Source organism: Erinaceus europaeus, chromosome 4, assembly GCF_950295315.1.
Source record: "Erinaceus europaeus chromosome 4, mEriEur2.1, whole genome shotgun sequence".
NCBI classification, from domain to species: domain Eukaryota; kingdom Metazoa; phylum Chordata; class Mammalia; order Eulipotyphla; family Erinaceidae; genus Erinaceus; species Erinaceus europaeus.
The window spans coordinates 27236269-27264103 of record NC_080165.1 but is presented as its reverse complement, the minus strand read 5'-3'; the positions used below and the strand labels follow the sequence as shown (position 1 = coordinate 27264103).

Here is a 27835-nt window from a genome sequence, read left to right as displayed (position 1 = left end):
AGATTCCTCATCTCTACCCAGTGCCGCCACTGTTTTCATTGCCCCTACCTTTCCAAGGGGCAGCCTGCAGAACACAGCAGCAAATGAACACTTCTGGCCTTCCCTCGGACAGCTGGTGCAGATGTGCTTTCATTAAAAAGCTGGCCACGCCAGTGACCCGGATGTGCTTGATGAGACGTACTTTTCCAGAGACAACCCTTTCTTTGGGTTTTTACCACTGATGGAGAAGGGGTATCTAAGGTCCTGAGAGGTATCTACAGCAGTTTACATGATTTGGCTTCTACTGTTTATAGTTTAGGAAGTCTGAATGCAACAGTAGTCACACAGGTTTATTTGGCCAAAGGCATAATTATGAACTAGTAAACAATAAAAATATACTTTTTAGGTAGTCTGGGAGGTGGTACAGTGGATAAAGCACTGGACTCTCAAGCATGAGGTCTTGAGTTTCATTCCCAGGCATTACCTTGCACCAGAGTGATGCTCTTGTCTTCTCTCATTAATAAACATTTTTTTAAAAAGCCTTTTTTTTGGGGGGGGGCACATGTTTACCCATGTTCTCAACTAAGAAAGCTAACCTCTTTGCAGAACTAGTCAAGCAGGAGTCACCACTGGAGTTCAAATCTGCCACAAGGACTGAGAGGTTCGACACAAGGGACCCATGAGCTGGGACACCTTCCTTACCGAGGGCTACAGGTCCAGTTGTTCAGGCCCCGGCCAGACACATCAGCTCTACCTCATGCCAGGGTGCTCTACTAGTACCCCGAGGAGGTGCCCTACTAGTCTAACGGGCTGGCCACCTCGTCCCTTTCTCAGACAATCTGGAAGAGGAAGCTTCCTGGCCAGGAAGGCCAGATACCTATGGTGGTGGGCTGACTGATGATGCCACGTGCAGGAGGTGCCCAAAGCGAGGGTGTGGGTGCTGTGGCCATGAGCTCAAGGTAGTGGCATGAGTCTCAGCCTCAGCCAGCCAGGCCTGGATCCCCACTATTGTTGGTCCTTAGAAGTGTACTGTCTTGTTATCAAAAAGATTTCGTATGCAAAAGAAGACTGTGTTCTTTTTTCTTTTTAAAAGATTTTTATTTATTTATTTATTAATGAGAAGGATAGGAGAGAGAAAGAACCAGATATCACTCTGGTACATGTGTTGCCCGGGACTGAACTCAGGACCTCATGCTTGAGAGTCCAGTGCCTTAGCCACTGTGCCACCTCCCAGACCACTACTGTTTGTTCTTTTAAATCTCTGACAGTGAGATAGTTCTTGGATAGGGGGGCTGAGAGCCTGATCCCAAGATCAAGTGGGTCCTAGGACTCAGACTGCTCTTGAAGCTCCAAGCTCACTGGACAACGATACAGGTTATGGGGAAGACTGACCATGAGGGGGCTCCAGCCCCAGTGTCAAGAGGTAGCAAAGCCAGTGGGAAGCAGGCCAGCTAAGGCCTGGCAGGGCAGCAGCTAGAACCCTCGCTCTTTATATACGGCACCGTATTTTGAGATGTAACTTCTCCTGGCTCTCCACCTGTAGGGGAGTCGCTTCACAAGCAGTCATGGTCTGCAGGTGTCTATTTCTCTCTCTCCCTCTCTATCTTCCCTTTCTCTCTCAATTTCTCTCTGTCCTATATAAAAATAAATAAATAAATAAATAAATAAATAAAGGCCATAGGAGCAGTGGATTTGTTGTGCAGGCACTGAAGCCCCAGCAATAATCCTGAAGGCAAGAGAGAGATACTAGGTGTGTCAGATAAGAGTAATATCCCCTCCAAAATTGGTTATCTTCTAATTTTCTAATTTCTAGAACCTGTGACTGTGGCAAAGGCAAAAGGGAGATAAGGCAGCAGGGAGAAATGAGGTTGTTAATCAGCTGGTTCAAATATATGAAGGAGGATCAGCTTGGAATCAGAGGGGAGGGGGGCTGGAGACTGGGAGATGCTACCCTGCTGGTTCTGAGAATGCAGGGAGAGGTGGTCAGCCCAGGACTACGGCCTCCTCTGCAAAAGACCAGGAAGGCATCTCACTCAGAAACTCCAGAGAAGCGTGGTCCTTGAAGTCACGATTCAAGCCCAGCGAGATCTTTTGGACTTCTGCCACCGGACCACACGATTCTCTGGCACTGTTTCAAGATGCTAGGTTTGTGGTCATTTGGAAAAGAGCCAACTACTCCCATCAGCACTGCAGTTACTTTAGGGAGCAGCTTTCCTGCTTGCCTCGGTCTCCCTAATGCTCCGCAACTTGATCCTTCTTCCAGGCCAGACACACTGCAGTGAGCACCCAGGGGTACCGTGACACCAGCCCTCTGCCCCCCCAACCCCCACGGGCTTCTTCTAAGGCCAGGCTTGGGTTTCCTGGGCTCTGCTGCACACTTCTGGTACCTAGGAACCAAACTCTGAGACTTGAAGGGCCTGGAGTGAAAAGGAATTTGCAAGCGGTGAGGCAGGCCGTTCCAGCTGGGCAGACCCACGTGCAAGAACACGGTGATTTTGCCTGCCACCCAGTGTGGGGTCCTCAGGAAACACGCCCCAGACTGCACTGGTGGGGAAAGTGAATCATACCCACCAGGCACCTGAATGTTTGCCACATAAGATTTATTGACACAGTTTCCCACAAGGACTGCAGTCAGGTAGGTGTGTGTGTGTGTGTGTGTGTGTGTGTGTGTGTGTGTGTGTGTGTGTGTGTGTGTGTGTGTGTGTAGGAAGTGTGGCACCATGTGAATCACTGCTTCCCTGGGTCTGGGTGTGTCTTGGGAGGAGCTGGAGGGCGTGTTTATCAGCTACAGGAATCTTATCCCAGCTCCAAACTGGACACCATCACATATCCTAAAAAGAGAGAGGAGGCAGAAAATCAGCACCGCAATTGGATTGGTTACCTGCCATGCTACAAGTCACAATGTGTGCGTCCTAGCGGCAGTGCCCAGGCACCCTGCCTCCAGAAGGCCTCCATGAAGGCTGCCTGCAAAGACCCGCTGCTCTGCTCTCCCTGAGCCGGTGCCCAGCCTTCAGAGAATGAAGATGGAAGGGAACAGGGATCGGCCTCACTGTCCCACCTGATTTCCCTGATGCTCCCTAATCCTGGTCCAAGTGGCAAAGAGAAACAAGAGCCATGTTTTGGGGGTGAGAAAATTCCAGAGTGAAGGTCTGTGTTTATTCCTAAGCCCATCATGCCAGACGGGAGTTGAAAGGTGTTCTCTGTGCAGGACAGAGCCCTGAGAAAAGAGATGTTCTGGCAAAGCCACAGAGAAGCTATGAAAATGAGGACTGAGGGAGACGGGCGGTAGCGCAGTGGGTTAAGCGCACGTGGCGCAAAGCGCAAGGACCGGCGTGAGGATCCCGGTTCGAGTCCCTGGCTCCCCACCTGCAGGGGAGTCGCTTCACAGGCGGTGAAGCAGGTCTGCAGGTGTCTATCTTTCTCTCCCCCTCTCTGTCTTCCCCTCCTCTCCCCATTTCTCTCTGTCCTATCCAACAATGATGACATCAACAATAATAACTACAACAACTACAAAATAAAAACAACAAGGGCAACCAAAAGGAAATAAATATTAAAAAAAAAAAGAAAACGAGGACTGGATCTTGTCAATAATTATTAAATCACTAACAAAATTAAAAAAAATTTAAAAAGGAGGACCAGAGAGGGAGGGAGGAAGGAACAGGAAGGACAGCAGCCTATAGGACTTACTCTGACCTGCTCCCGACCCAGGAAAGGGAGAGTAGAGGTCACTCTGATTATAACATCCAATAAAGCTGACACCCTTCAGGTTTTGCTCTGTGGGCCATCTACTGAACTGTCAGAAAAGCCAACAGATATTGAGCACACAGGTGGAGTGGCGAGGATACAGCTCCAGCCACACAGCAGGCCCTAGACCCAGATCCATGAGCTTGCAGGCCTCTCTGCCTCTGCGGAGAACATGCTGCGGTGGGCCTTCCCGTGCAGTACGACTGCTGTACACAGAGTGAATCACTGGCCCCGCCCAGGACCCCTGAAATCCCACTCCATGCTAGAGCACAGCCAGGCTGAGACCCAGAAGGACAGATGTTCACGCTGCCTACCACACCACTGCTCCCTGCTGGCTGTGCCCGGGCAGCAGCAGGGTCTGTTTCCTGCAGGGAGCCAGAGGCGGATCAAAAACACCAGAAATGGGAGCATCCAGGGAAATGACATTTCCAACCCCAAGCAGCGGCGACTGATGGAACTCTCTGAGACACAGTGTTCTGGGCAATTTCTAGCATAAGTGGACAAGAGAGGCTCCTCTGGGCAGAGGAAAGCTGGTATTTCTACTGTCACACCTGCACCCCTGCCTAAGCTGAGGGTTGTGAAGACGGAGCAGGTAGGAAGCTTTTCTCTTTGAGCGTGGCAGAGGTTGATAGGGAGGAGGAGGATGAAATGACTCATCTATTAAAGACTTGAGACAGATCAGTGTTACTGAGCTGCCTGCCTGTAGCATCAAGGGTCAGCTGGTAACCAACGGAGGGGCTGATCCCTTTGTGACCGACAGGAAGTCACACCAAGGTCCGGGAAAGCAAAGCGGCAGGCATATAACTTGGTTCTGTCCAAAGCCAAATGCCTTGCTTTTCTAGCAAACGGTTTACACAATTGGGTGCACAAAAGTGCTCTCTGTTTGCATCTATTATTTAGAAAATGTCTGAAAATAAGCTAGGAGACAAAAATAACTCAAGCCCCTGGGTCACACAATTCAGAAATGAGCAGGCATCTAATATAGGCTCATTGACTTGAACACTAGAAAGAGATCTAACAACTATAAGCACAAGTTTATGTTCAGAGACCAAAGGAATCTGCCACAGAAAAATACCCGAGACAGAAAGACTCAAACCGTGTTGCAAGGCCAGAAGCCACTGAGCAGCCTCGTGGCAGTGCCTGTCCTTTGCTGTGTCTATTACTCTTATCTTACTGCTGTGTTTTTATTTATTTATTTTTATTTTTTAAACTGCCACTAGGGTTATCACTGGGGCCTGCTGCCAGCACTACAGATCCACTGCTCCTGAAAGTCACCCCTCCCTTTTTTCCTTCCTTTCTATTTTATTAGATAGGACAGAGAGAAACTGAGAGAGGGAGACAGAGGGAGAGAGAAAGATAGACACCTGAAGACCTGCTTCACCACTTCTGAAGCTTCCCCGCTGCAGGTGGGGAGCCGGGGCTTGAACCTGGGTTCCTGCACACAGTGATGTGTTCACTCAACTGGGTGCACCACAGCCTGGCCCCAGTGTTCTTGCTATTTCACTCATCAACTCAGAAAGAAGTTTCTCCGTGCCTCCTCAGCCACCCCCTCCCTGGCTGCATTGGCCTGATACCACTTGCCACCCTGGAGGTTTCCATCCTGGCACCTGTGAGTGCTAGAGTCTGAACCAGGTCACGAAGTATAACATTTAGCACAAACTTCCAAATGCTCTCCGTGTGTGAGCTGGTCTGAAGCCCCCAATTATAGGCTATGTGCTTCAACGAAAGGGGAGGAGGCGGTGCACATATAACCCTATTTAACCCCAGGCGCCTGACTTTAGCAGTGCTCTGACCACTCCTCCACTTCACAAAGCTCCCACTTGGAGGGTAAAACTTTGACCAGAGCCACATGCTGCGTGAGGTCGAAACCGCCACACTCGGGGGAAGGGAGGGTGCTGGGCTGACCTCTGGCAGGCGGGGACGCTGCCGCCACATTGCACAGCTGGGGGCAGAGGAGCTGCCGTATGTTCTGGTCCTTAAATATCATGTGCACAGCATGCTTCTTCCTTCCTGAAGAACCGCATTTGAAATTAACCTCTGAGACATATTTTTAAAACCTAACGCAGGAGGAGGGAAAGGCAAGGCTGGAAGGTGAGAGCAACCTTTCTCTAAGAACTGCCTATCTAAATGGGCAAATAGACATATAAATATAGTTATAGGAATAATAGTCAACCCGTATCTGTGGCCTTGGGAGAACTACTGCAGTTTCCAATGGAGGGAATGGGGACACAGAACTCTGGAAATGGTGTGGAATTATACCTTCTATCTCTACTTTTGTAAATCAATATTAAATCACTAATAAAAAAAAATAGCATGCTTTCATCTAAATAAGAAAAAAATGCCTTACTGATTCTTGGAGCACACTGACACCCAGTGGCCCAAAGCAGTACTGCACTTGCTGAAGGTTTTTCATCTTTCAGGCTGAGGGTGGATTCAGGGCCTGCTGGATTTGCCCCTAATCAAAAAGCCAGGAGTGACAGGGCAGGAAGCCCCCAGCATCCACCTGCCCTAACTCCAACTAGCTAGGAGTGCAGTGGCCTGTTCTCAGCAACAGACCCATCTAACAGTCAGCAGGGGAGGCTAAAGTCCCACACACACACTTCTAGTTTTTCTTTGCAATAAAAATAGGAATGTATTTACTGGTACAATTTGGATAACTACTACACAGTTAATAGACATCAAATAGCTGTTATGGAAACCGTTTAAGTATTCTCTGAGACAAGGGAGTTAGTACAAAAATGAAGCTCTGAGCTGGGCAGTATTGCACCCAGTAAATTGCACGTCACCATGAGCAAGGACGGGTTTAAGTCACTGGTCCCCACCTACAGGAGGGAACTTTCAGGAGTGGTGAAGCAGAATAAGGTGTCTCTGTTTCTATCAGAGAAGGAAGGAAGAAAGGGAGGAAGGGAGAAAGAAAGGAAGAAAGAAAGAAAGAAAAGAAAGAAAGGGAGCAGAGGGCGGGAGAGGGAGGGAGGGAAGGCAGACAGGCACACAGGTGACCAGGGACAGTGCAGACACTGGGCCCAGTGGCAACCCTGGTATCACAGAGAGAAAAGGCACCTGAGATGACTTCAGCGCCTGTACCCACTATATATATATTAAAATTTTACTTATTCATGAGAGAAATAGTTGGAGAGAAAGCGAGTCAATTCATCACTCTGGTACATGTGCTACTGGGGACTGAACTTGGGACCTCATGCTTTAGAGTTCAATGCCCCATCCACTGTGCCACTTTTCAGACCACACACCCACTAACGGTTCATCTGACCTCCTGCAGGGTTGGTGCAGGCTCATCCATTAGCAGCTGGTTGGTGAAAGTCAGACAGACTCACATCCATGCCTGTCTTACAGAACTAGCCTCCTTTACTGAAGACTATAAAGGTTTGTGGAACCTTTACTAATATACAAATCCTCTAGCTAAAAACAAACAAACAAAACAACAAATAACCCTGTATTTTTACCTGCCACAATGCCTAGAATAGGGGACACACACCCCAACTCTGGCATGTCTCATAGGAGCAGCCAGGTGACTGCAGGCCAGTGACAGTGAGCAGGGGAGGGAGAATGTCTCCTACAGCAACATTCTGTCCTACATGCAGAGGGCTGTGGGCAGCTTCCCGGCAGCAACAATACTGAAAAGCAGACAGCACTTATCGACAATGTGCTCTGTGGGCGCTCATGCGTTTAGTCCTCAAACCAGCAAAGCTTAGCTAGCAGGAGTGCTTCCTCTCTGGCCATCAATATGGAGAAATTAAGCAATTCACCCCAGGTCACACAACCATAGGTGGACCCTGGCACGCCCTCAGCCTGGGCCAGGACATCCTTCCAGCTTTTGCTCTGTGCAGGTTAACAGGGAGGGAGGGTAGAGACTGACCTGTTGCCACAGCAGTCACTGTCATGCAGGGCTAGAAGGAAGGGCTCTGGCCTGACTAGGGAGTGATACAGCCCTGCAGCCTAAAGAAGCCTTCCAGGGAGGGTGCAAAGAGGAACTAGCCTATCCACAACCACAAGGGTTCCACAGTAGTTGGGCTGGATCAGAGGCTTGCTGACGAGGCTGCCCTTCGGAAAACACCACACCCACTTCACTGATGGAGAAGGCAGCGGGAGTAGAGCTGTCACGCTGTCACAAGGACAAGTGAAAGCTCCTGTAGCACAAGCTGTGACTCAGAGAGCACCGCGGCTGGGTGGCAACTCAAGTGCAGATGAAAACCAAAGAGAAAAAAGAGGCATAGCTTGCAGTAGTGAAGCTACGAGCAGGAAGAGGACGATGTGACATGAACACTAGGCTGCAGGCCAAGTACTGTGTTGTACCCCAGACTAGATGCTGACGCCCGGAGCGTGATAGCACTCGGAATCTGTGGTGCTACCTGGAGTTGGGGACTTAAACTACAATCAGATTAGATGAGATCATCAGATGGAGCCCCACCATGGGACCAGTGTCCTTATACAGGGAGACGCCGCAAACTGTGCAAGCTCTCCACCATGCGAGGACATCACGAGGCAAATGTGTAAGCAGGCCCCTCAGCAGGAGCTGATCCTGGGACACCTGGATCTCACTTCCCAGTCTCCAGAACTCTGAAATGTCTGGGGAGCCAGGCACGGCACACCCAGCTGAGCGCAGACGTTACCATGTGCAAGGACCTGGGTTCAGACCCCCAGTCCCCACCTACAGGGGAAGCCTCGTTAGTGGCACAAGGAGGTCAGCAGGTGTCTTTTTCTCTCTCTTCCTCCCCTCTCAATTTCTGTCAAATAAAAATAGAAAATAAAAATAAAAGTAAAAAATAAGTGCAAGTGGACCAAAACACAAGGATCGGTGTAAAGATCCCGGTCCGAGCCCCCGGCTCCCCACCTGCAGGGGCATCACTTCACAAGCGGTGAAGCAGGTCTGCAGGTGTCTGTCTTTCTCTCCCCCCGTCTGTCTTCCCCAACTCTCTCCATTTCTCTCTGTCCTATCCAACAACGATGACATCAATAACAACAATAATAACTACAACAATAAACAAGGGCAACAAAAGGGAATAAATATTTTTAAAAAGGGAGGGAGGGAAAAAGAAAGGGAAAAAAAGACAAAAGTCCGTTGTTTTAAGTCTCCCAGTCTGTGGTATTTTGTAGGGCAGCTATGGCTGACCAGTACATCCTATATTGACGATACTTTTGAATTTCTTTACATGTCGATCATGTAATATAAAAAATGGGATTAGTTTCTAAGGTGTGCATGGCTTTGCCCCAGATTCATCTGTGGGATGCTTAGAAAAGTCAATATGGCAGACTTCTGTACTGAGAGAGAGAAGGCCCTGGCCTAAGGAAACACCTCTCTCCATTTGCAGAAAGTAGGAGCTTCATCAAAGGCTAGTCACGGCCTGGCTACAGTACGAACACACAGTGCAAGGTGGGGGTGGGGAACATCACACTTCCCCGCCAAACTGGAGACTCACACGTATCTTCATTCTCTCACCAGCGATTCAATTTCCCCTAAAGTTATGAATCTTCAAAGCCAACAATGAATGATGACAAGTGCGGCAAACGAAAACACTACAGTGTGGGTGTTGGCCCTGGGGGAGCAGCCGACACCCACCTGTCACCTTGCTGCACGCCCATGGGGATGCAGTAGTTGAGTTCCAGCCGGGCGATGTTGCCAAGCCTGAGGACAATCCCAGCGCCGTATGACCAGCGGATGCACTCAGCCAGCTTGCGAAGATGAGCTTTGGGGCCTTCCCCTGCAAAGAGAAAAGGGGTTATGGCCAACAGAGTGTACTATTCCACCTTTTGAAAGTGTCCTCAGACAGGCCTTGGCCCTGTCTCAGCTGTGTGTGGTCTTCGGTCACTCTGGAAGCCAGGAGAATGCAGGAAGTGAGATCAGGACCAAGGTCCTGGCAGGACTGGGGTCACCTTCTCAGTTCCTGGGGCCTTGTCATGGGGTGTTCCCTTTACCTAGAGGGGCACATCACCCACCAGAGAAGCCCCACTCCAAGCATGACTTGAGGGTCTTGTCCTCCATGAAGTGCTCCAGATAGTTCATGTCCCCCTTTCTAGATACATCTACTGGGGGTCTTCCCTGTCTCTGAGTTCCAAGGGGATGAGATTAAATTGCACCCAGTTTTGTGGCCATAATGACCTGGACAGAGCAGGCTCTTGAGAAGTGTTGCTAATTCAATGAACCAAATTGTTTTCTTCTTGAGGCAACATTAAATAATGATTTTTTTTCTTTCTCTCATGTGAAGTTTAAAACAATTTTTTAGAACTTTTTCTTGCCTCCAGGGTTATTGCAGGGGCTCAGTGCCTACACCATGAATCCACTGCTCCTGGAGGCTATTTTTTCCCTTTTGTTGCCCGTGTTGTTTTATCATTGTTGTAATTATTATTGTTGTTGTTATTGATGTCATTGTTATTGGATAGGATGGAGAGAAATGGAGAGAGGAGGGGAAGACAGAGAGGGGGAAAGATAGACACCTGCAGACCTGCTTCACCACTTGTGAAGCAACCCCCTGTAGGTGGAGCCAGAGCTCAAACCAGGATCCTTACGCCGGTCCTTGCACTTCGCGCCATGTGCGCTTCATCTGCTGTGCTATTGCCCCACCCCCAAATAATGAATTTTAAATACACATGTCATTCATTCAAGCGACAGCTTCATTTTGGGCACTGTATCAGGTGTTGCAGCGCTTTGTCTTAAATAGGGGCACCCCCTGAACCTAGACCACCCCACGCTGGGGCTGACTCAGGTCTTACCATAGTTGAGGTTGCAGAGGTTGCCTGCGTTGAGGAAAAAGTGCGTCCTGAAGAGTTCTCCGAAGCCCCCCTGGCCTGGCCGGAAGGGCAACGGGGTGTAGAGGTGCAGGCCACCCGCCCAGTAGGCTTCTCCTCCCAGGTAGTCTCCTAATGGCGGGAGGGGCAGAACAGAAACAAGGTCGCACGCATAGAAAGCCCCACGAGGCTCCAGAGCCCAGACAGACAGCATCCAGCTAAGCACACAGCTAGCACACAGCACACGAGGGGCCAGGCTCCACCTAACTCTTTAATAGACCTCCTCTTACATTACCTATCTTTTCCTTCTGCTATGTTTTTATAACTGTGTTAACTTGAAAAACTAGTGTCATTCAGGAAAGAACGGGCTCTGTGATTTAATGTGTCTGCAAAATGCCTTAATATAACAAGAAAATCTCACGAAAATCTATTTTTTTTGCAACTGCAGATTATACCACAGCATGTCCAACGGGCAAACCAAGTTTGTCCGATATTGAGAGCAAATGTAGAAAATGCCTCTCTGGCTTCTGGAAATGGCTGCACATAATATGAATCACAAAGACACAGATTTTCTCCTACTTACTGTATAAGGAAACAGGATCTCCCCCACCCCCCACAACAGCCCCTCAGTGTTCAAAGACTCTCGATGTTATGAGCTAGTCTCTTAAGGCTTTTTTATCTTTCTTTTTAATAAAAGTTATTTTTGTCAAAATTCAAGACACCCATTCCTATTATGTCAAAAAATGCTTCTATCCATGCTATAATCAAAACATTAAATAGAAACTTTAAGCAGAAAAATCTGAATAGTTTAGATTCTGCTATTAAAATACACAAGTAAAAAAAAAAAAAAGAAAAAAAACACCTGTATAACCATAGGCTCTTTGGAATATAACTAAAATATACCTATTAGCTATCTACAAAATGGAAGACCCCCCCCCCCAACTCTTCATCTGAACTATTCCAGCCTTTAGGTTCATGATTACTCAACAATTTGCTTGGCTTTATATGTTAAACTCTATTTTCAACCACCAGGTTCCAGATGCTAGCATGATGCCAACCAGACTTTCCTGGACAGACAACCCCACCAATGTGTCCTGGAGCTGCGATTCTCCAGAGCCCTGCCCCACTAGGGAAAGAGAGAGACAGGCTGGGAGTATGAATTGACCTGTCAACGTCCATATTCAGCGGGGAAGCAATTACAGAAGCCAGACCTTCTACCTTTTGCATCCCACAATGACCATGGGTCCATATGCCCGGAGGGTTAAAGAATAGGAAAGCTATCAGGGGAGGGGATGTAATAAGAAGTTCTGGTGGTGGGAATTGTGTGGAGTTGTACCCCTCTTATCCTATGGTTTTTGTCAGTGTTTCCTTTTTATAAATAAGACAAAACACACTAAATATATCTACTACATATGTATCTGTGTATACATGCACACAGACATACACACACATGTATAAGCTTTATCTAGGTTATGAGTTCATACGTCTCCTGTAGTTTTTTTCTTACATACATCTTCTCATTTTTCTACAATCCACTCAACAAGTGTCTTTCCATACAGGTTGTGTCACAGGTGCTATACTGGATACTATTCCTCCACAGGGCAATGGAAACATCTATTATTGTGGTAGTTTCAGCAAACAAATATGTTTTTAAAATCAAGACGTGCCCCTGGTTCTGCTGTGGTGGTTGTGTGGGGACAACAAACCTTCACTCTGCGGTCCAACACTGTGCATGCTGAACCCCCGAACACTGGTCGGTCCCCCAAGGTAAAACCTGTAATAAAAGGGCAGATGTCAGGGCGAAGCTGCCGCCTCCAAGTCTGTATCACACAGTGAGAACACAGAAAGCATACAGGTAGGCACGGGGTCTTCAGCACCAAATCATCAACACTTGAAATGGCAAGACATAAGGATCTGGAGCAGTGAATGTCACAAAAATCTAAACCAAAAGCAAACCAAATGATTCTAATTTCTGGGGATACAGGTAAGATACAGGCACAAATGCCAACAGTTAGGTAAAAGTGGGAGTGGCCCAGGAGGTGGTATAATGAAGAAGGCACTGGACCCTCAGGCATGAGGTCCTGAGTTTGATCCCTAGCAACACATGTGCCAGAGTGATGCTCTGGTTTTCCCACCCCATAAATAAGTAAATAGATATTCCAGCAAAAAAAAGGAAGAGTAGGTGTGGACTGTCCCTTACACAAGCACTGTTTACAGTATAAGAATCGGCTAGGCAATTCCTTTCAGAAAGGCCTCCTACATGTTCACAGAGCAATATTAAATAAAAAAAAAATCAGGACACAAATTATATAATAGCACAGTTCTGCTATTACAAAAGAAAATAATACCAGAAGGAAATAAACAAAACAAAACAAAAAACTCATTCTATTTTACTTTAAATGTTTCCTGTATTTTCTTTCTTTCTTTTCTTTTAAAGTATTTTATTTATTTTATTTTTGAGAAAGATGCAGAGAGAGAAAGACACAGAGAAACACCAGAGCACTGCACAGCTCTGGCTTATGGTGGTGCAGGGATTGAACCTGGGACTCTGGAGCCTCAAGCCTGAGAGTCTCTTTGCATAACCTTTATGCTATCTACCCCCTGCCCAATGTTTCCTGTATTTTCGATAATGATTTTGAGTTAGAAAAAAAGAGCATTATAATTTTTAAAATACAGCTTTCTCTTGTATTCTTTAATGGATCAACCTATTACACTCTTTAAACTGTATCTGGATAAAATGAAAAGCATGAGTTAAAAATCACGAAGAAATCCTGTCTTTTTTCTGTAAAACTGAATAGCTTATTAGAATCCAGTTTTAGACCATGGTAATTACTAAAATAAGGGATTAAAATGACAAGAGAAGCTGTGCAGAATCCTCCCTTCAAGGCTACCAGGGAATCAACAACCAGCTGACACCCCCCAAGCCTCTCTCAAAGCATTTGTTGCTACCACTGACTGCTAAGAGTGCTCCATGTGTCTGAAATAGTGCCAACTATATGGACCAGACAGTATAAAGTTTCTAATGAAATAGTATCTAGTTAGACTTAGATACCCTCCTCCCCTACTTCCTATTACAGTTCTCTCACTCACTCCAAAGCTAACCTTAGCAAAGCAAGGACTGCAAAAGCTGAATAAGGGCAATAGACTGGCATACTTTAATGATGACTCTTTAGTCACTATCAGGCCACCCTATCAGCTGGGGCCCTATTCGGGGAGTCCTGAGATTCCCACACAGACATGATGGGCCTAGACCTCGAATAAATCCCTCTCTCCATTGTTATAGGTCATCTCTATCAGGAACAACAAAATAGACCCCTTTGTGGGCCCCCATAGGACCTTGCCCTCAACTTGGATCAACAATAGTAGAGAATGTTCCATCCTTCAAAGGGAGGATGAACAACATACTCTATGCTACAACTGAGGAAGATGGGTCGATATTGGGGCAGCTTGCAATGTTCCTACTCATGACCACAGAATGTGAGCTCAGATCCACAGGGATGCAGAGGTTACATAGGCTCCTAAGCTGAATATGGGCCCCAGACCAAATCAAATTTATGGGGTTTACAGTCAACAATATTTATACACCTTTCCCATATTAGGGAGCCATTCTTTTCCCTGATCCAGTTTTCTGTTCCTTTTCCAGCCAAGACATCATCTCCTCAGATAATAACTTGGATCCACCTGCATATCAGATTTCAGGCTCAGAGGAAAAAAACCAAAAAACAAAGAACTAGTATAGCCACCGGCCCTTTGGAATATAACTAAAATATGCCTACTAGCTAGCTACAAAATGGAGGACCCCCCCCCCCCCCGCAACTCTTCATCTGCACTATTCCAGCCTTTAGGTCCATGATTGTTCAACAATTTGTTTGGCTTTTTTCAGCCACCAGGTTCCAGATGCTAGCATGATGCTGGACAGACAACCCCACCAGTGTTCCCCAGAGCCCCACCTTACTAGGGAAAGAGAGAGGCAGGCTGGGAGTATGGATCAACCAGTCAACGCCCATGTTCAGCAGGGAAGCAATTACAGAAGCCAGACCTTCCACTTTCTGCATCCCACAATGAACCTGGGTCCATACTCCTAGAGGGATAAAGAATAGGAAAGCTATCAGGGGAGGAGGTGGGATACAGAGATCTGGTGGTGGGAATTGTATGGAGTTGTACCCCTCTTTTCCTATGGTTTTGTCAATGTTTCCTTTTTATAAATAAAAAATTTAAAAATAAAAAAAAGTTATTTGTGAAGTCATATTTTCAGAGTATGAATTATATAATTCCTTAGAAATTTTCATTTTTTAAAATATTGTAAAGATGTGTTTATTTACTTCACGTCAGATAGAGAGTCACACAAGAGCGAGAAAGATCAGAATATCACTACGCATATGTAGAGCCAGGGATCAAACTGGGAACTGCAGACATACAAGTACTGTGCTCTATAAGCTGAGCCATTATCCTCAGCCCCCAATTTTTTTTTTTTTGGCATTAGTTAACATTGGGGCCTGGCGCCTATATAATGATCCACCACTCCCAGCAGCTTTCCTTTCTTTTTAAAGACAATTTTCTTATGATTTTTTTGTTGTTGTTATCTTTATTTGATAGAGACAGTCAGATATCAAGAGGGAAGGAGGAGATAAAGAGGGAGCGAGGGACATCTGTAAGCCTGCTTCACCACTTGCAAAGCTTTCCCTGCAGGTGGGGACCGGGGCCTTGAACCTGTATCCTTGTGCACTGTAATGTGTGTGCTCAACCAGGTGCACAACCATCTGGCCCCCAGCAGCTTTCCTTTTTTTTTGATAGAGGATGAGAGACAAAGATAGAAGGAGAGAAAAAAGACATCTACTGCACTGCTTCACGGCTCATGAAGCTCCCCCTACAGGTGAGCAATGGAACTTAAACATCCTCACACGTGACAACTATTTAAAAAAAGCAGGAAGGGGAGTCGGGCTGTAGCTCAGCAGGTTAAGCGCAGGTGGCGCAAAGCACAAGGACCAGCATAAGGATCCCGGTTCGAACCCTGGCTCCCCACCTGCAGGGGAGTCGCTTCACAGGCGGTGAAGCAGGTCTGCAGGTGTCTATCTTTCTCTCGCCCTGTCTTCCCCTCCTCTCTCCATTTCTCTCTGTCCTATCCAACAATGACAACAACAATAACTACAACAATAAAACAACAAGGGCAACAAAAGGGAATAAATAAAATTAAAAAAAAAGCAGGAAAGACAGAAAACAAGTTCATAAGCACATACAACACACACACACACACACACACAAGGGGAGATAGCATAATGGTTATGCAGACTAATGCTCTGACTTAAAACACACACATACATACACCCCTCACATTCACAAAAAACAGAACAAAAGGAAAATATTGCCTGTTTATTACTGAGTAGTTTGTTTTATTCATTAAATGTTTTTATAATTTTAAAATGCTACAATATATATGAATTGTACTCTTATAAAATCAAAATGAAACAAGAAAATTTTTATTATATATATTAAACTTCCTTGAAAAAACAAAATAATTAAAAGGAATTCTGAAATTAGCTTAAATATAGAAGCTAAAATGAATCATCAAACGGCGCTCTCTTACATTAAACTTCTCTAAGATTCTGGATGAGAAGCAAGCCAAAACCGCCAGAGGCAAACATCTGCAGATTATCCATCACTTATTATTACTCACCTGTCTGCAATACTGGAGGGCTTATCACCAATGGGCACCAGCATTCCACCCCAGAGAGATGCTGAAATAACCTGTGAAAAACAGCAGCAGATCACATTTTGGTGCAGTGTGGTCCTTCTCTCTGAGAAAACATTAGACACAAACAGCAACAGCTTTGGCTCTGGCTTTGGCTCCCTCCCCTACAGTGAGCATTGGCAGCGTGGAATCACAGGCCGTCCAGCCACTGGCAACCCCCCAGGTGCCTGCCTGTGGGGTGGGAAGCTGGGCTAGGGGCTCACAGCTACAGAAGGAGAACACCAGGCCTGTGTAGCTGAAGACCTCAGTTCACAACGCTTTGTGAATACTTTTAAACATGCAACTTCAAATTGCAAATGAAGATACACCAAACACCAGACGAAGGCACCATTCAAATACAGGGACACAGGGACAGAGGGCAACCAACCACCTTTCCTGGGAGGGGAAGCCACACCCAGGAAGAAGACCAGGGCCCCAGAAGAGTGACTTTGCAACCATGCAGACACCTCTGATTTGGCCTCAAAATGTAGGACAATTTGGAGCAGGGGAGATGGCTCAGTGGTGCAGCATATGCCTATGTAGATGAGACACTGAGCTAAATTCCCAGCACCGCATTTAAAGGAAAAAAAAAAAGTAGCAGGATTAAGGGCACAGAGTAACTCAGAATGAAAGGCAGGGATTATCATGCTCCTACAAACAACACAGACACACTTCAAATCACCCTTCAGTGGCTAAGCTCGCCCTGACAGGCCTTAGTCTGACACCCACGAGACAATCCTCAAGCCCACGAAGTGAAACTTTCAACTGTGCTTTTACCAACCTCTCTGGGCTCATCTCCACCTGGGCCTTCACTGTGCCAGAGCCCCTGTACACATATCTCCCCTGCACACATCCTGCTTGTGCTCATCCTGTGTCCTCCTGCGTGTCACCTTGAGACTCACAAACGTCCATGTCCTGCAACGCTGCTCAGCTGGGCTGGTGAGGGTGTGGTGGTAGCATACCAGACTTGCCCAACAAGTCCTAAACTCAGTCCCCAGGAACACCACATGCCAGAATTGAGTAATCATCTGGTCTCTCTCTGTCTCTAGACTTTGTCTCTGTTTCTTATTCTCATGAGAATAAAAAAAAAAAAAAAGGAAAACATGTCATATAGCATGATGTTGAAATGTGATTGGCTAGAGCGGGTGTCAGCGGATGCACAGGAGTCATGGAACTGAAGTCCCAAGTGGCCGGAAGTTCACAGCCCAAGCACGTGCTGTGACTAGATGCTGGAGCAGGGGGCAGTACAGAGCCGCTGGGAGGGATTCACGGTCCAGACAGGGAGAAGGCGAGAGAATGGCTCGTTTCCCGGGACTTGGACACATGTGAATTTTAACCTTGCTGGTTACCTTTCTCATGACCTGGCCGACTCTTACCGGATTTTCCCAGTGCTTTCTGTGGGACAGGATGACCCCAGCTAAGGCTTCCCAGGACCTGGCAAACTGCTGCTGACTGGAACAACGAACACATGGGGTTGAACTTCTGGTAACTGACTCACAAACTTTATGGGCCTAGCATGTTCTCAACCCCAGCTGATAACTGCTTATTTTGCAGCACCTAAAATATTTGTCCTGTTCCCCTGTATCACCCTTATAATAAGCCTTGAATTCTTTAAACCCGTTCCCAGACACCCCAAAGCCAGTTCCTTATGTGCCATGCAGCCAAAGTCCTTTTATCTTTGTTACAATAGACAAGGCTGGGTCAGAGATAGACAGCTCACTGGTGGTGGGGGGAGAAGAGGGGGCAGGAGGTGGCACACCTGGTTAATTGCACACAGTACTATGAGCAAGGACCAGGTTTCAAGCCCCCGCTCCCTACCTGCAGTGTGAACGCTTCACAAGTGGTGAAGCAGGTCTGCAAGTACCTATCTCTCTTTATCTCTATTTCCTCCTCCCCTCTCAATTTCTCTCTGTCCTATTGGATAAAATGGGAAAAAAATAAATAAAAAGGAGATATCTCACTGGGTAGGGCACCCTACCACATGCGAGAAGCTATGGCACTGGAGGAAGCTCTCCTGTGGTGTTGTCTCTGTCTCTATCTCTCCGTCTCTCTGAAGAAAAAGCAGCCAGGAGGTGGCACAGTGGATAAAGTATTGGACTCTCAAGCAGGAGGTCCTGAGTTCAATTTCCAATAGCACATGTACTTGAGTGATGTCAGGTTCTTTCTCTCCTGTCTTTCTCATTAATAAATAAATAAAATCTTAAAAAGAAAAGAAAAAAAAGAAAGAAAAAAGCAGCCTCAAAAGGCAAAATCACACATGTGCAAGGCCTGGACTCCACAAAAAAAAAAAAAAAACTAAATTAAGAGTTTCTAAAAAGCTGTTCAGGTTATCACTTTTTTGGAGGTGTCAGTAGGAAGGATTACAGATAAAAACTGGGACAGAGCGGGGGCAGAGTAGACCAAACTGAGCGCTCTTCTGGTAAATTCAACTATTTATTCAGCTTTCAGGAAACATCTTGGAGCCTCGTATCAAGACAGATGGCAGAGACTAGACAGAAGAAAGTGAGGGGCCAAAGCGCAGTGCCTGGGAGGAGGCTGCAGCCTGGCTTCACACTGGGAGGGAGACAGGGAAGGGAGACAGGAAAGACTCTTCTTCCAAGGAGGAACCCAGAGCCCTTCCATGTCCCCAGGCCCTCTAACAACTGGCCCAACCTCAACCCAGGCTCTCCCTTCTCTCTGCCACCCCAGTATCCCCTGGTCTCCTTAGAATGCACTGCATTCCTGCCCAATGGGCCTGCAGCTGATTCCACACCTTGTCCCAGGCCTTGCCAACTCTCTTAAGGAAAAAAGCACCCCGCTCCCCACCCCAAAGACTTTCTATCCCACTGCTCTGCCTTTAACACTCTTTAACACTGCCAGGTTACATATACATGTATTCACTCCTCAGTCTCCATCTGATAGAATGTAAGGAAATACAGACTGCTTTCTAGTGTTGGAATGGTCAGTGGCTAAGCAGGCAGGGAGGATAGACATGGGGTGGGTGAAAGGAAAATGGGTGGAAGGTGGATGCAGGTGGACAGATGTGGGGAGCAGTAGCACTGGGCAAGCACAGGAACCCTCAGTAGAGCAGAGGAGCCCCATCTAGCTACTGTATATAGGTAACTGCACATGTGGCTTGCAAACTATTTCATTTATTTACTCCCTTTTGTTGCCCTTGTTGTTTTACTATTATAGTTGTTGTTGTTATTGGTGTCATTGTTGTTGGATAGGACAGACAGAAATGGAGAGAGGAGGGAGTCGGGCGGTGGCGCAGTGGGTTAAGCGCACGTGGCGCAAAGCGCAGGGACCGGCGTAAGGATCCCGGTTCGAGCCCCTGGCTCCCCACCTGCAGGGGAGTCGCTTCACGGGCGGTGAAGCAGGTCTGCAGGTGTCTATCTTTCTCTCCCCTCTCTCTGTCTTCCCCTCCTCTCTCCATTTCTCTCTGTCCTATCCAACAACAAAGCAACGTTAACAATGGCAATAATAACCGCAACGAGGCTGCAACAACTAGGGCAACAAAAAGGGGGAAAAATGGCCTCCAGGAGTGGTGGATTCATGGTGCAGGCACCGAGCCCAGCAATAACCCTGGAGGGAAAAAAAAAAAAAGAATTAAAAAAAAAAAGAAATGGAGAGAGGAGGGGAAGACAGAGAGGGGGAAAGAAAGATAGACAGCTGCAGACCTGCTTCACCGCTTGTGAAGCAACTCCCTTGCAGGTGGGGAGCCGGGGACTCGAACCAGGATTCTTATGCCGGTCCTTGTGCTTTGCGCCACCTGAGCTTAACCCGCTGCGCCACTGCCCAACTCCCTCTTGATAACTTTTAAAATGTCACATAATCAAAGTGTGACAAAGAAAAATGTGATAGTATTATTTGTACTTGGCACTCTATCAACAGTGCTGTCCATTAGAAATGGTTTGTGGGGAGTCTGGCGGTAGTGCAGCGGGTTAAGCGCACGTGGCACAAAGCTCCCAGTTCTCTGACCTATCCAACAACAACGACATCTATAATAACTACAACAATAAAACAACAAGGGCAACAAAAGGGAATAAATAAATTTTAAAAAAGTTATCAAGAAGAAGAATTTACATGCTTGTTATTATATTTGTCTGAACCAAAATGAATGAATGAATGAATACTTAAATAGCAACTTGGGAGAAGGTGGCCAGTGCACTTGCCTTGCACCCAGAGTCACTAGGCCTTGATCCCCAACACTGCATATGATGGTTTTTTAGTCTGTCATTCTGTCATAAACACACACAGAGATACACACTTATAAATATACTCAGGGACCAGGTTGTGCTGTACCCAGTAGAGCACACATATTACAGTGTGCAAGGACCTAGGGCTGGAAAGTCAGAGGCCTGCAGGCTTCGGGCATGCTTGTGCTCAGGGCTCATAGGCAGGAAACCGGAGAGCAGGCAGACAGATGACACAAGGAAATTAGAGCCAGAAGAAGACAACAGGTGCCTGGAGGAGCCCAGTCCTAGGGGCAGGAAGAGCAGGTTAGCTTCCAGCATACAAGGAGAGGGGACAGAGATGGAGCTTGAAGCTGGTGTGCTCCACTGCCTGCAAGGACAACTATACTGCAGGCTCTGCATCTCAGTGAGAGGAGTGTGTCTACAGCAGGGAGAACAGGAACGGTGAGGGCTGGGGAGTGGAGGAGCACAGATGTGCCAGAATGTAACACCAACGATCCTACAGTGAGAAAGTAGCTGGGATTCAGGCAACAAGAAGGAAGGGAGAGAAGGTCAGGTGCTGGAGGATTCTGAGTGAGCAGGGTCAAGGGCAACTCAGTGAACTGCAAGTCAGTGGAGTCAGGAGGGAAGCGGTCGGCTTCAGACATGCTGCATTTGACATGTCTGTTAAGCTTTAAGTAAAAGATGACGCTGGGGCTCCAGCAGGAGAGCAAGGGGAGCTGGGAGCTGCAACCTCGAGGTAAGATGGATCAGGAGGCCTCTCTGGGAATCCAGGAGAGACGAGAGGTGAGTGTGGGGAGTCTTGGGAGGACCTGAGAAGGAGAAACTGAAGACAAAAAAGGGGGGGGGGGAGGGGAAGAGGAGGAGGTGGTGGTAGTGGTAGCAATAAAGTAATAAGGGGGTCACACGACAGTCTCTGAAAAGAGCAGAGAAGGCGAAGGCAAGACCCAACTTCAAAGTTCATGGTGTCCAGGACTGAGTGTGGGCCATGCTGAACAATTTCAGAAAGGGATGCACATTTCATTTCATTAAAACTCACCTCTACCCCCAAGTTTCAAGGTAGCTCAGGGCACAGGCAGCAGTAGGGACTTGGAGATGACCCCCACCCCCAGCCATCTGTGGTCACTCTCTCCTTCTGTCCTATATGAATCAAGTCAAGTTAAACTACACTAGATGAAATAAAACATTTTAATTTTTAAAAATATTTATTCCCTTTTGTTGCCCTTGTTGTTGTTATTGATGTCATCATTGGATAGGACAGAGAAATAGAGAGAGGAGGGGAAGACAGAGAGGGGGAGAGAAAGCCGACACCTGCAGACCTGCTTCACGGCCTGTGAAGCAACTCTCCTGGAGCCGAGGAGCTGGGGGCTTGAACCAGGATCCTTATGCCGGTCCTTGGACTTCGCACCACCTGTGCTTAACACACTGTGCTACCGCCTGACTCCCACTAGATGAAAATGTTTAAAAAGAAATGCCTGGAGACACCCAGAGTCCTGCAGACAAGACTACCAGGGTGCACAGCAGACTCAGAATGTTAATGGAGGCAACCGCAGGGCAAGACAGAGCAGAGGTGGCATGCCTGCCCATTAGCCACAAGCCCTGGCAGCCTCAGGATGGTAAACAGAAAAAGCACTCTCTAAGCTCTTGTGCACACGGGCCAACAGAGATCCCCAACTAAAGGAGTCACAGCCACTCCCCAGGATATCATCAATTAGGGCTCAACTTCTTACACTGCTGCTTCAAGCACCTACGTTACGGCAGCAGAAACTTAGGAACTGAGGTTTCTCTAGTGAGATGAAAGTAATGAGGACGGAAAGGTGGGAGACTACATTTTGGCAAAATACTTACTGAGTCAAGTAAGAGTTGTTTGTTGACCTGAAGCTCAAAATCTTCTTTGAGGAAGCTCACATCACCCCCGGTGTAGCCCGCCAGTTCCTGGGTGTGTGGGGGGGAGCAGGGAGAGAATAAGGCAAGTAAGTCCTGCTATTTCAGTTGCTACTTCATCTTGCTGGTGTGCAATTTCAGAAAGGGAATGAACAGTTCTGTCTCTTAGAATTTGCATACTTGCTTCTCTAGGTGGGAGGAGACTGACAGTTTAAAAAAAAATCATGGAACATACTGAATAACAGTGGCGCTTCTGACTCTGATGCGAGGACATGAATGCCTTATTATAGAACTTGCAGGAGTAATATGGCTTGTTTAGCCTTATCAGTGTTTGAAAACATTAGTCCACTTTCTACAAGTTGGCACGCTTAACAAGGAATCTGATTTCCTCTAAAATGGAATGTCAAGCAAACAGCCTCAGAACCCAGCCTGCCTTTCCCGCCTCCCTCCAGAGGAAGGAGTGACAGTTTCTGCCCTAGGTGTGCTTTGATGGACAGCTGGGAAACTCTTACACCAAGTGACAAGTCTCTCCCTGGCATTAAGGACACCATCAAAGAAGTCAGAACCTTTGGGAGTCGGGTGGTAACGCAGCAGGTTAAGCGCAGGTGGCGCAAAGTGCAAGGACCGGTGTAAGGATCCTGGTTCGAGCCCCCGGCTCCCCACCTACAGGGGAGTCGCTTCACATGCGGTGAAGCAGTTCGGCAGGTGTCTTTCTTTCCCCACCTTTGTCTTTCTCTCTCCATTTCTCTCTGTCCTATCCAACAATGACAACATCAATAACCACAACAATAAAACAAGGGCAACAAAAGTGAATGAATAAATAAATAAATATTAAAAAAAAAGAACCTTATCCCCTCTCTGTGCTAGGTGAAGACAAGACTGACAAGTGGTACAGTTCCAGATCAGAAACCCTCTGCAAGTCATTCTAGAATGATCTTTATAGTGAGAGGAAAATGTTCATACATACACCTACCCCCCACCCCCTGCAAGAGCACTGCTCAGCTCAGGCAGCAGAGAACTGAACTTTGGAGCCTCAGGCATGAAAGTCTTTTTGCATAAACATTATGCTATTCCCCTAGCCAGGAAAACATTTGTTATCAAAGATAAATGCACTCTGTGACTCCCTCTCCCCTAGACTCGCCCCACAGAGGTCAGAGTAAAGGAACACTACCTGATTGACTTTCAGCAAAGCTCCTTTCTTTGGTAAGATGGAGGAGTTCCGAGAGTCGATGACCATTGCGTGCTGAAAGAGATTTATAGTGGGGGGTGTCTTCACTTCAACCAGAGCTATACACGTAACTGAGCACGTACTGAGCACTTGTTACATGCCAGGCACCAGGCTGAGCACAGCACCTCATCAATTTCCTCTGCACCAGGAACCCCGTGTGTGTGGGGGGTGGGGGGGAGAATGCCTGCCACTGCCTTACTGCTGGTAACTGAGAAAGTGGTGTGCCGGTCAGGCCCATCAAGAGGCGAGTTCCGAGGAGCTGACACCCTGACCTAAGTCCACGCAGTCAGCAGCTTTTTAATGATTCTTCTGAGGGGAAGTGCCACACAACATTTCCCATGACCACCAGTGCCACTTGGGAAAAATAACATAGGGTGACACCTTCACGTTCAAAACTGGCCGCAAGTCACTGGGCCAGCCTGTAACCCAGGACACTCGTCACCCCGCTCCCATGAAGGCAAAGGCCATTTCCCCTAGTGAGCAGCAAGGCTGCTGCATCAAATCACTCCACGTTTACCTCAAGATGACAAACCTTACCGAGAGAGAGGATTTCAGAGAGTGCCCGCTTTCTTTGCGGATGGCAAAGGACGCCGTCCTGGACAAACAGCCCAGCTCTCGCCACACACCTTCCCACTTGACGGTGTGATGGGTCTTCCAGATGGGAAACTGCAAACCACAGGGGATGCTGAGAGACTGTGTGTGCTGCCAACTGGGGGAGTCACCCCCAGTCAGGCCTCAGACAAGGAGTCATTCATTTATTCAAAATCAGATACCTAGGATGACAGTATCTAACAATGGACTGAAGGAAGAAAACAGAACAAAAAAAAAGGAAGGAGGAAGAAACAGAGGCAGGAGAAAGGGGGAAAACTGGTATCAATCTCAGGAAACACTGCTCAAAGTGGCAGCACTACGTTCCTGGGTCAGGAGACAGGGTCTCAGAGCTCATGGTAGGGATCAGGGGCTTGAACCCAGATCCTTGCAACATGACAAGGTGTGCACTCTACCAGGTGTGCCACTACCTAGTCCCAGCACACAATTGTTTAACAACAGTTTTTGTGAAGGATGACAGCTAAGGCCAATGGTCACCTCCTACCCACTGCTCCCAACCTTCCTGAAGCCAAGACCAGAGACCCAGATGACACATATCAGTTCACAGGAAGAGAAAGGGACAGACTTTTACATGCATGAAAAGCATCCATCCTATAGTCAGTGGTCCAGAACCAAGTGAATTCAGCAAAGGGACCTGCCTTTAGGTCTGACTTCTTCTCTCCCCCCCAACAGGACAGATGATCTTCCAGCTGTCAGAAATACCTGTTTTTTGTTATTATTGCTGCTTCCCCCCCCTTTTTTTTTTAAAAAAAAAACAATGAATCAGTTCAATAAACTCACATGCACAAAGGGGATGAAGGAAACACTTACACTGTATTCGGCGGATACTCCTCTGTCTGTCTCTCGCAGACAACTCCAGGGGAACTGTCCAGTGACTTTATACAAGTTCACGGAGAAACTAGGAGACAAAAGGGACAGAGCTTTAGAAGCTGACACAGTGACTATAACTTGTATACTCTGGGGTTCATCTTCAATAGGAAATCTACTGCTTGCTGTAATGCTGCAGAACTGTCAAACTCCTTTTCACAAACAAGTCACCTAGTTTAACTTTTAAACCAGGCCACTATACTCAATGGCCTGTTCAGTTTCCTACTTTTTTTTTTTTTTTTTCAAAGTTTCATACTTTTTTTCGAAGTTTCCAGGCTGTGGTTTGAAGAAAGACAGGCCATAGGAAGTTTCTTTTGTTCCATATGAAAACTGAAAAGTCACCTTTTCTGCACGACCCATAAGATTGGGGAGTTTGAGGCCAAGCACCTAGGAGGAAACATAAAATGAAGTTGGCTAGGGTGGGCAGGGGTAGATAGAATAAAGGTTATGCAAAGAGACTCTCATGCCTGAGGCTCTGAAGTCCCAGGTTCAATCCGCACACAACCATAAGCCAGAGCTGAGCAGTGCTCTGGGAAGTAGGGGGGGTGGGGGGGAATAAAAACACAGAAATTAAACAAGAGAAGTTGGCTTAAATTAAAGGAACTTTATTCGTATTATTGCATATTTTTTCCTGGCGGGGCTTCATGCCAGCATGATTCCATCACTTCTGATAGACTATTTCTTTTCCCTAGGTTGTGAGTGAAAGACAGAGAGGGAGATAGGCAGAGAGAGAGAGAGAGAGAGAAGGAAATGCACCACAGCACTGTGAGAGAGAGAGAAAGAGACAGAGAGAGACAGAGAGAGAGAAGGCAGGAAATGCACCACAGCACTGCTCTACCACTCATGAAGCGTCCCCTTTGGTGGTATTTCATGTGGTGACCAGAGGTTTGAACCTGGGTCCAGATGTATGATAAAGTGTGTACTCTACCAGGTGAGCTCTCTCCTGGCTAAATTTTTAAGAATGATTATGTTGGGGTCAGGCTATAGCACAGTGCGTTAAGCGCATGTGGCACAAAGCACAAGGACCGGTGTGTAAGGATCCCGGTTCGAGGCCCCGGCTCCCCACCTGCAGGGGAGTTGCTTCACAGGCCGTGAAGCAAGTCTGCAGGTGTCTGTCTTTCTCTCCCTCTCTGTCTCCCCCTCCTCTCTCCATTTCTCTCTGTCCTATCCAACAACGATGACATCAACAATAATAACTACAACAACAATAAAACAATAAGGGTAACAAAAGGGAAAATAAATAGAAAAATAATTTTTAAAAAAAGAATGTTTATGTATACCAATCAAGGGACTTTCATTAAAACAGAACAAAAAAAATGGAGATAACACATCTGGTTTTTCATTTGTAATTGTTTTCACTCCTTAAAATACGTTTGCTGGGCAGGGGATATAGCATAGTGGTTATGCAAGAGACTTTCCTGCCTGAGGCTCTCAGGTCCCAGGTTCAATTCCTTGCACCACCATAAGCCAAGCTTAGCAGTGCTCTAGTGCTCTATGTGGGAGAAAACAAAACCCTTTGCTGAATACACAGAACCTACAGACACACCTAACTATTCCAGGGACAGACTAAACCTGACACTTGAGAAATTCAGGGATCAGTTCTCAGGGTTTTGGAATGATTCCCCAAATCATTCCCGATTTAACTACTGATGTCATTCTTGCTTTCAAACAACCCAAAATGGATTATAAACAATCTACAAAAGTTAATGAGAAGCAACAAGTTATTTTACAAATAAAAAAAATGGTGGTGATAATGTGCAGCCCAGGAGCTGTGCGACAGAGTAGTGTACTTGCAAGCATGAGGTTAGGATTTAGATCCCTAATACCACTATGCCAGAACAGGGCTCTGATTTTCTGTGTGTCTTTCTCTCCCCTCACCCCATGCCACTGATGATTACATCTTCTAAAAACAATTAAGAGTTGTCTAGGAGGTAGTGTAGTGGGAAAAGCTTGGGCTCTCAAGCTTGGGCTCTCTCTTAAGTTCCAAGCTTAATCCCTTGTATTACATGGGCCAGATTAATGATCTGGTTTTCTCTTTCTCATGAATAAATAAAAAAAAATAAATCTTTAAAAATAAATAGGGTGATATTTGCAACTATCATAGGTGTTTAGAATACAGCCACATTTTCAAAACTCATAGTTGAAAGTTCTACTATTAGGAAGGAAAAAGCCTGTATCATACATACCATACTGCCTTCGTTGTTCCCAACCATGGTGTTATAACTGCCAGTTAATCTCCTTAATTCAGTTACTTCAAAGGTAACGTCTAACCCATTTGGAAGTGCATCATCACCTAAGTAAATAAAAAAACATGAAACAGTAACACAGCTCGAATATGTAGCTTTCTTTTTAAAGTCCAGTGCTAGAAAAGATGAAGAAAGCATCTGAAGGTTCATCTCACTGTACAACTTCCCTTGGGAAGCATACTATTTATTTTAAAATTCCCTAACTCTTCCTCATAACATCAAGATACCTCGACGCCAAAATCCCTCTGTGTAGTTTCTGCAGTTGGAGATGTTAAAGCGCATTCAGATTTTGCCACAAGGAGGTAATAGCAGTATTTGCTGAAGTACGCATTATTTGCTACAGGTATTTGCTCCCCTACCAGGACGACCTTGATAGTTTTGGGGCTTCAACCAAATGACTATAATGCATGGAGTTTGTATGACAAAAAAGGATTCTAGCAATCCTGAAGCAAAGACAATGTGAATATGATATAAATCAAGGGATGATTTTGGTCTTAGGGGTTAAATATCCATGGAATGATTAGTATCTAAGTCCAGGACACTCTTTCATTGCTTAGGTTATGGAAGCAGAACTAAGCTGTGGGACCTGTGGGTTTCATGCATGAAGATGGAGCTATGGGTGTAGCTTTGGCTG

The 27835-nt window shown here is 46.6% G+C and overlaps 1 protein-coding gene across 1 annotated transcript in view; it reads right to left on the bottom strand.

Annotated features, from left to right (window-relative positions):
* Window positions 1–2560: 2560 nt before the first annotated feature.
* The window catches only part of SAMM50 (SAMM50 sorting and assembly machinery component), a 37715-nt gene continuing 12440 nt past the window's right edge, over window positions 2561–27835 (bottom strand). Inside the window, exons 5-15 of the mRNA XM_060189125.1 lie at window positions 27142–27248; window positions 25212–25342; window positions 24899–24986; window positions 24017–24145; window positions 23423–23494; window positions 22216–22302; window positions 16139–16209; window positions 12171–12238; window positions 10450–10596; window positions 9299–9440; window positions 2561–2810 (exon numbers count right to left, since the gene is read on the bottom strand). Of these exons, the coding sequence (XP_060045108.1) occupies window positions 2765–2810; window positions 9299–9440; window positions 10450–10596; window positions 12171–12238; window positions 16139–16209; window positions 22216–22302; window positions 23423–23494; window positions 24017–24145; window positions 24899–24986; window positions 25212–25342; window positions 27142–27248 (1088 nt within the window). The 3' untranslated portion in view covers window positions 2561–2764. The remainder of the gene's footprint in view (window positions 2811–9298; window positions 9441–10449; window positions 10597–12170; window positions 12239–16138; window positions 16210–22215; window positions 22303–23422; window positions 23495–24016; window positions 24146–24898; window positions 24987–25211; window positions 25343–27141; window positions 27249–27835) is intronic.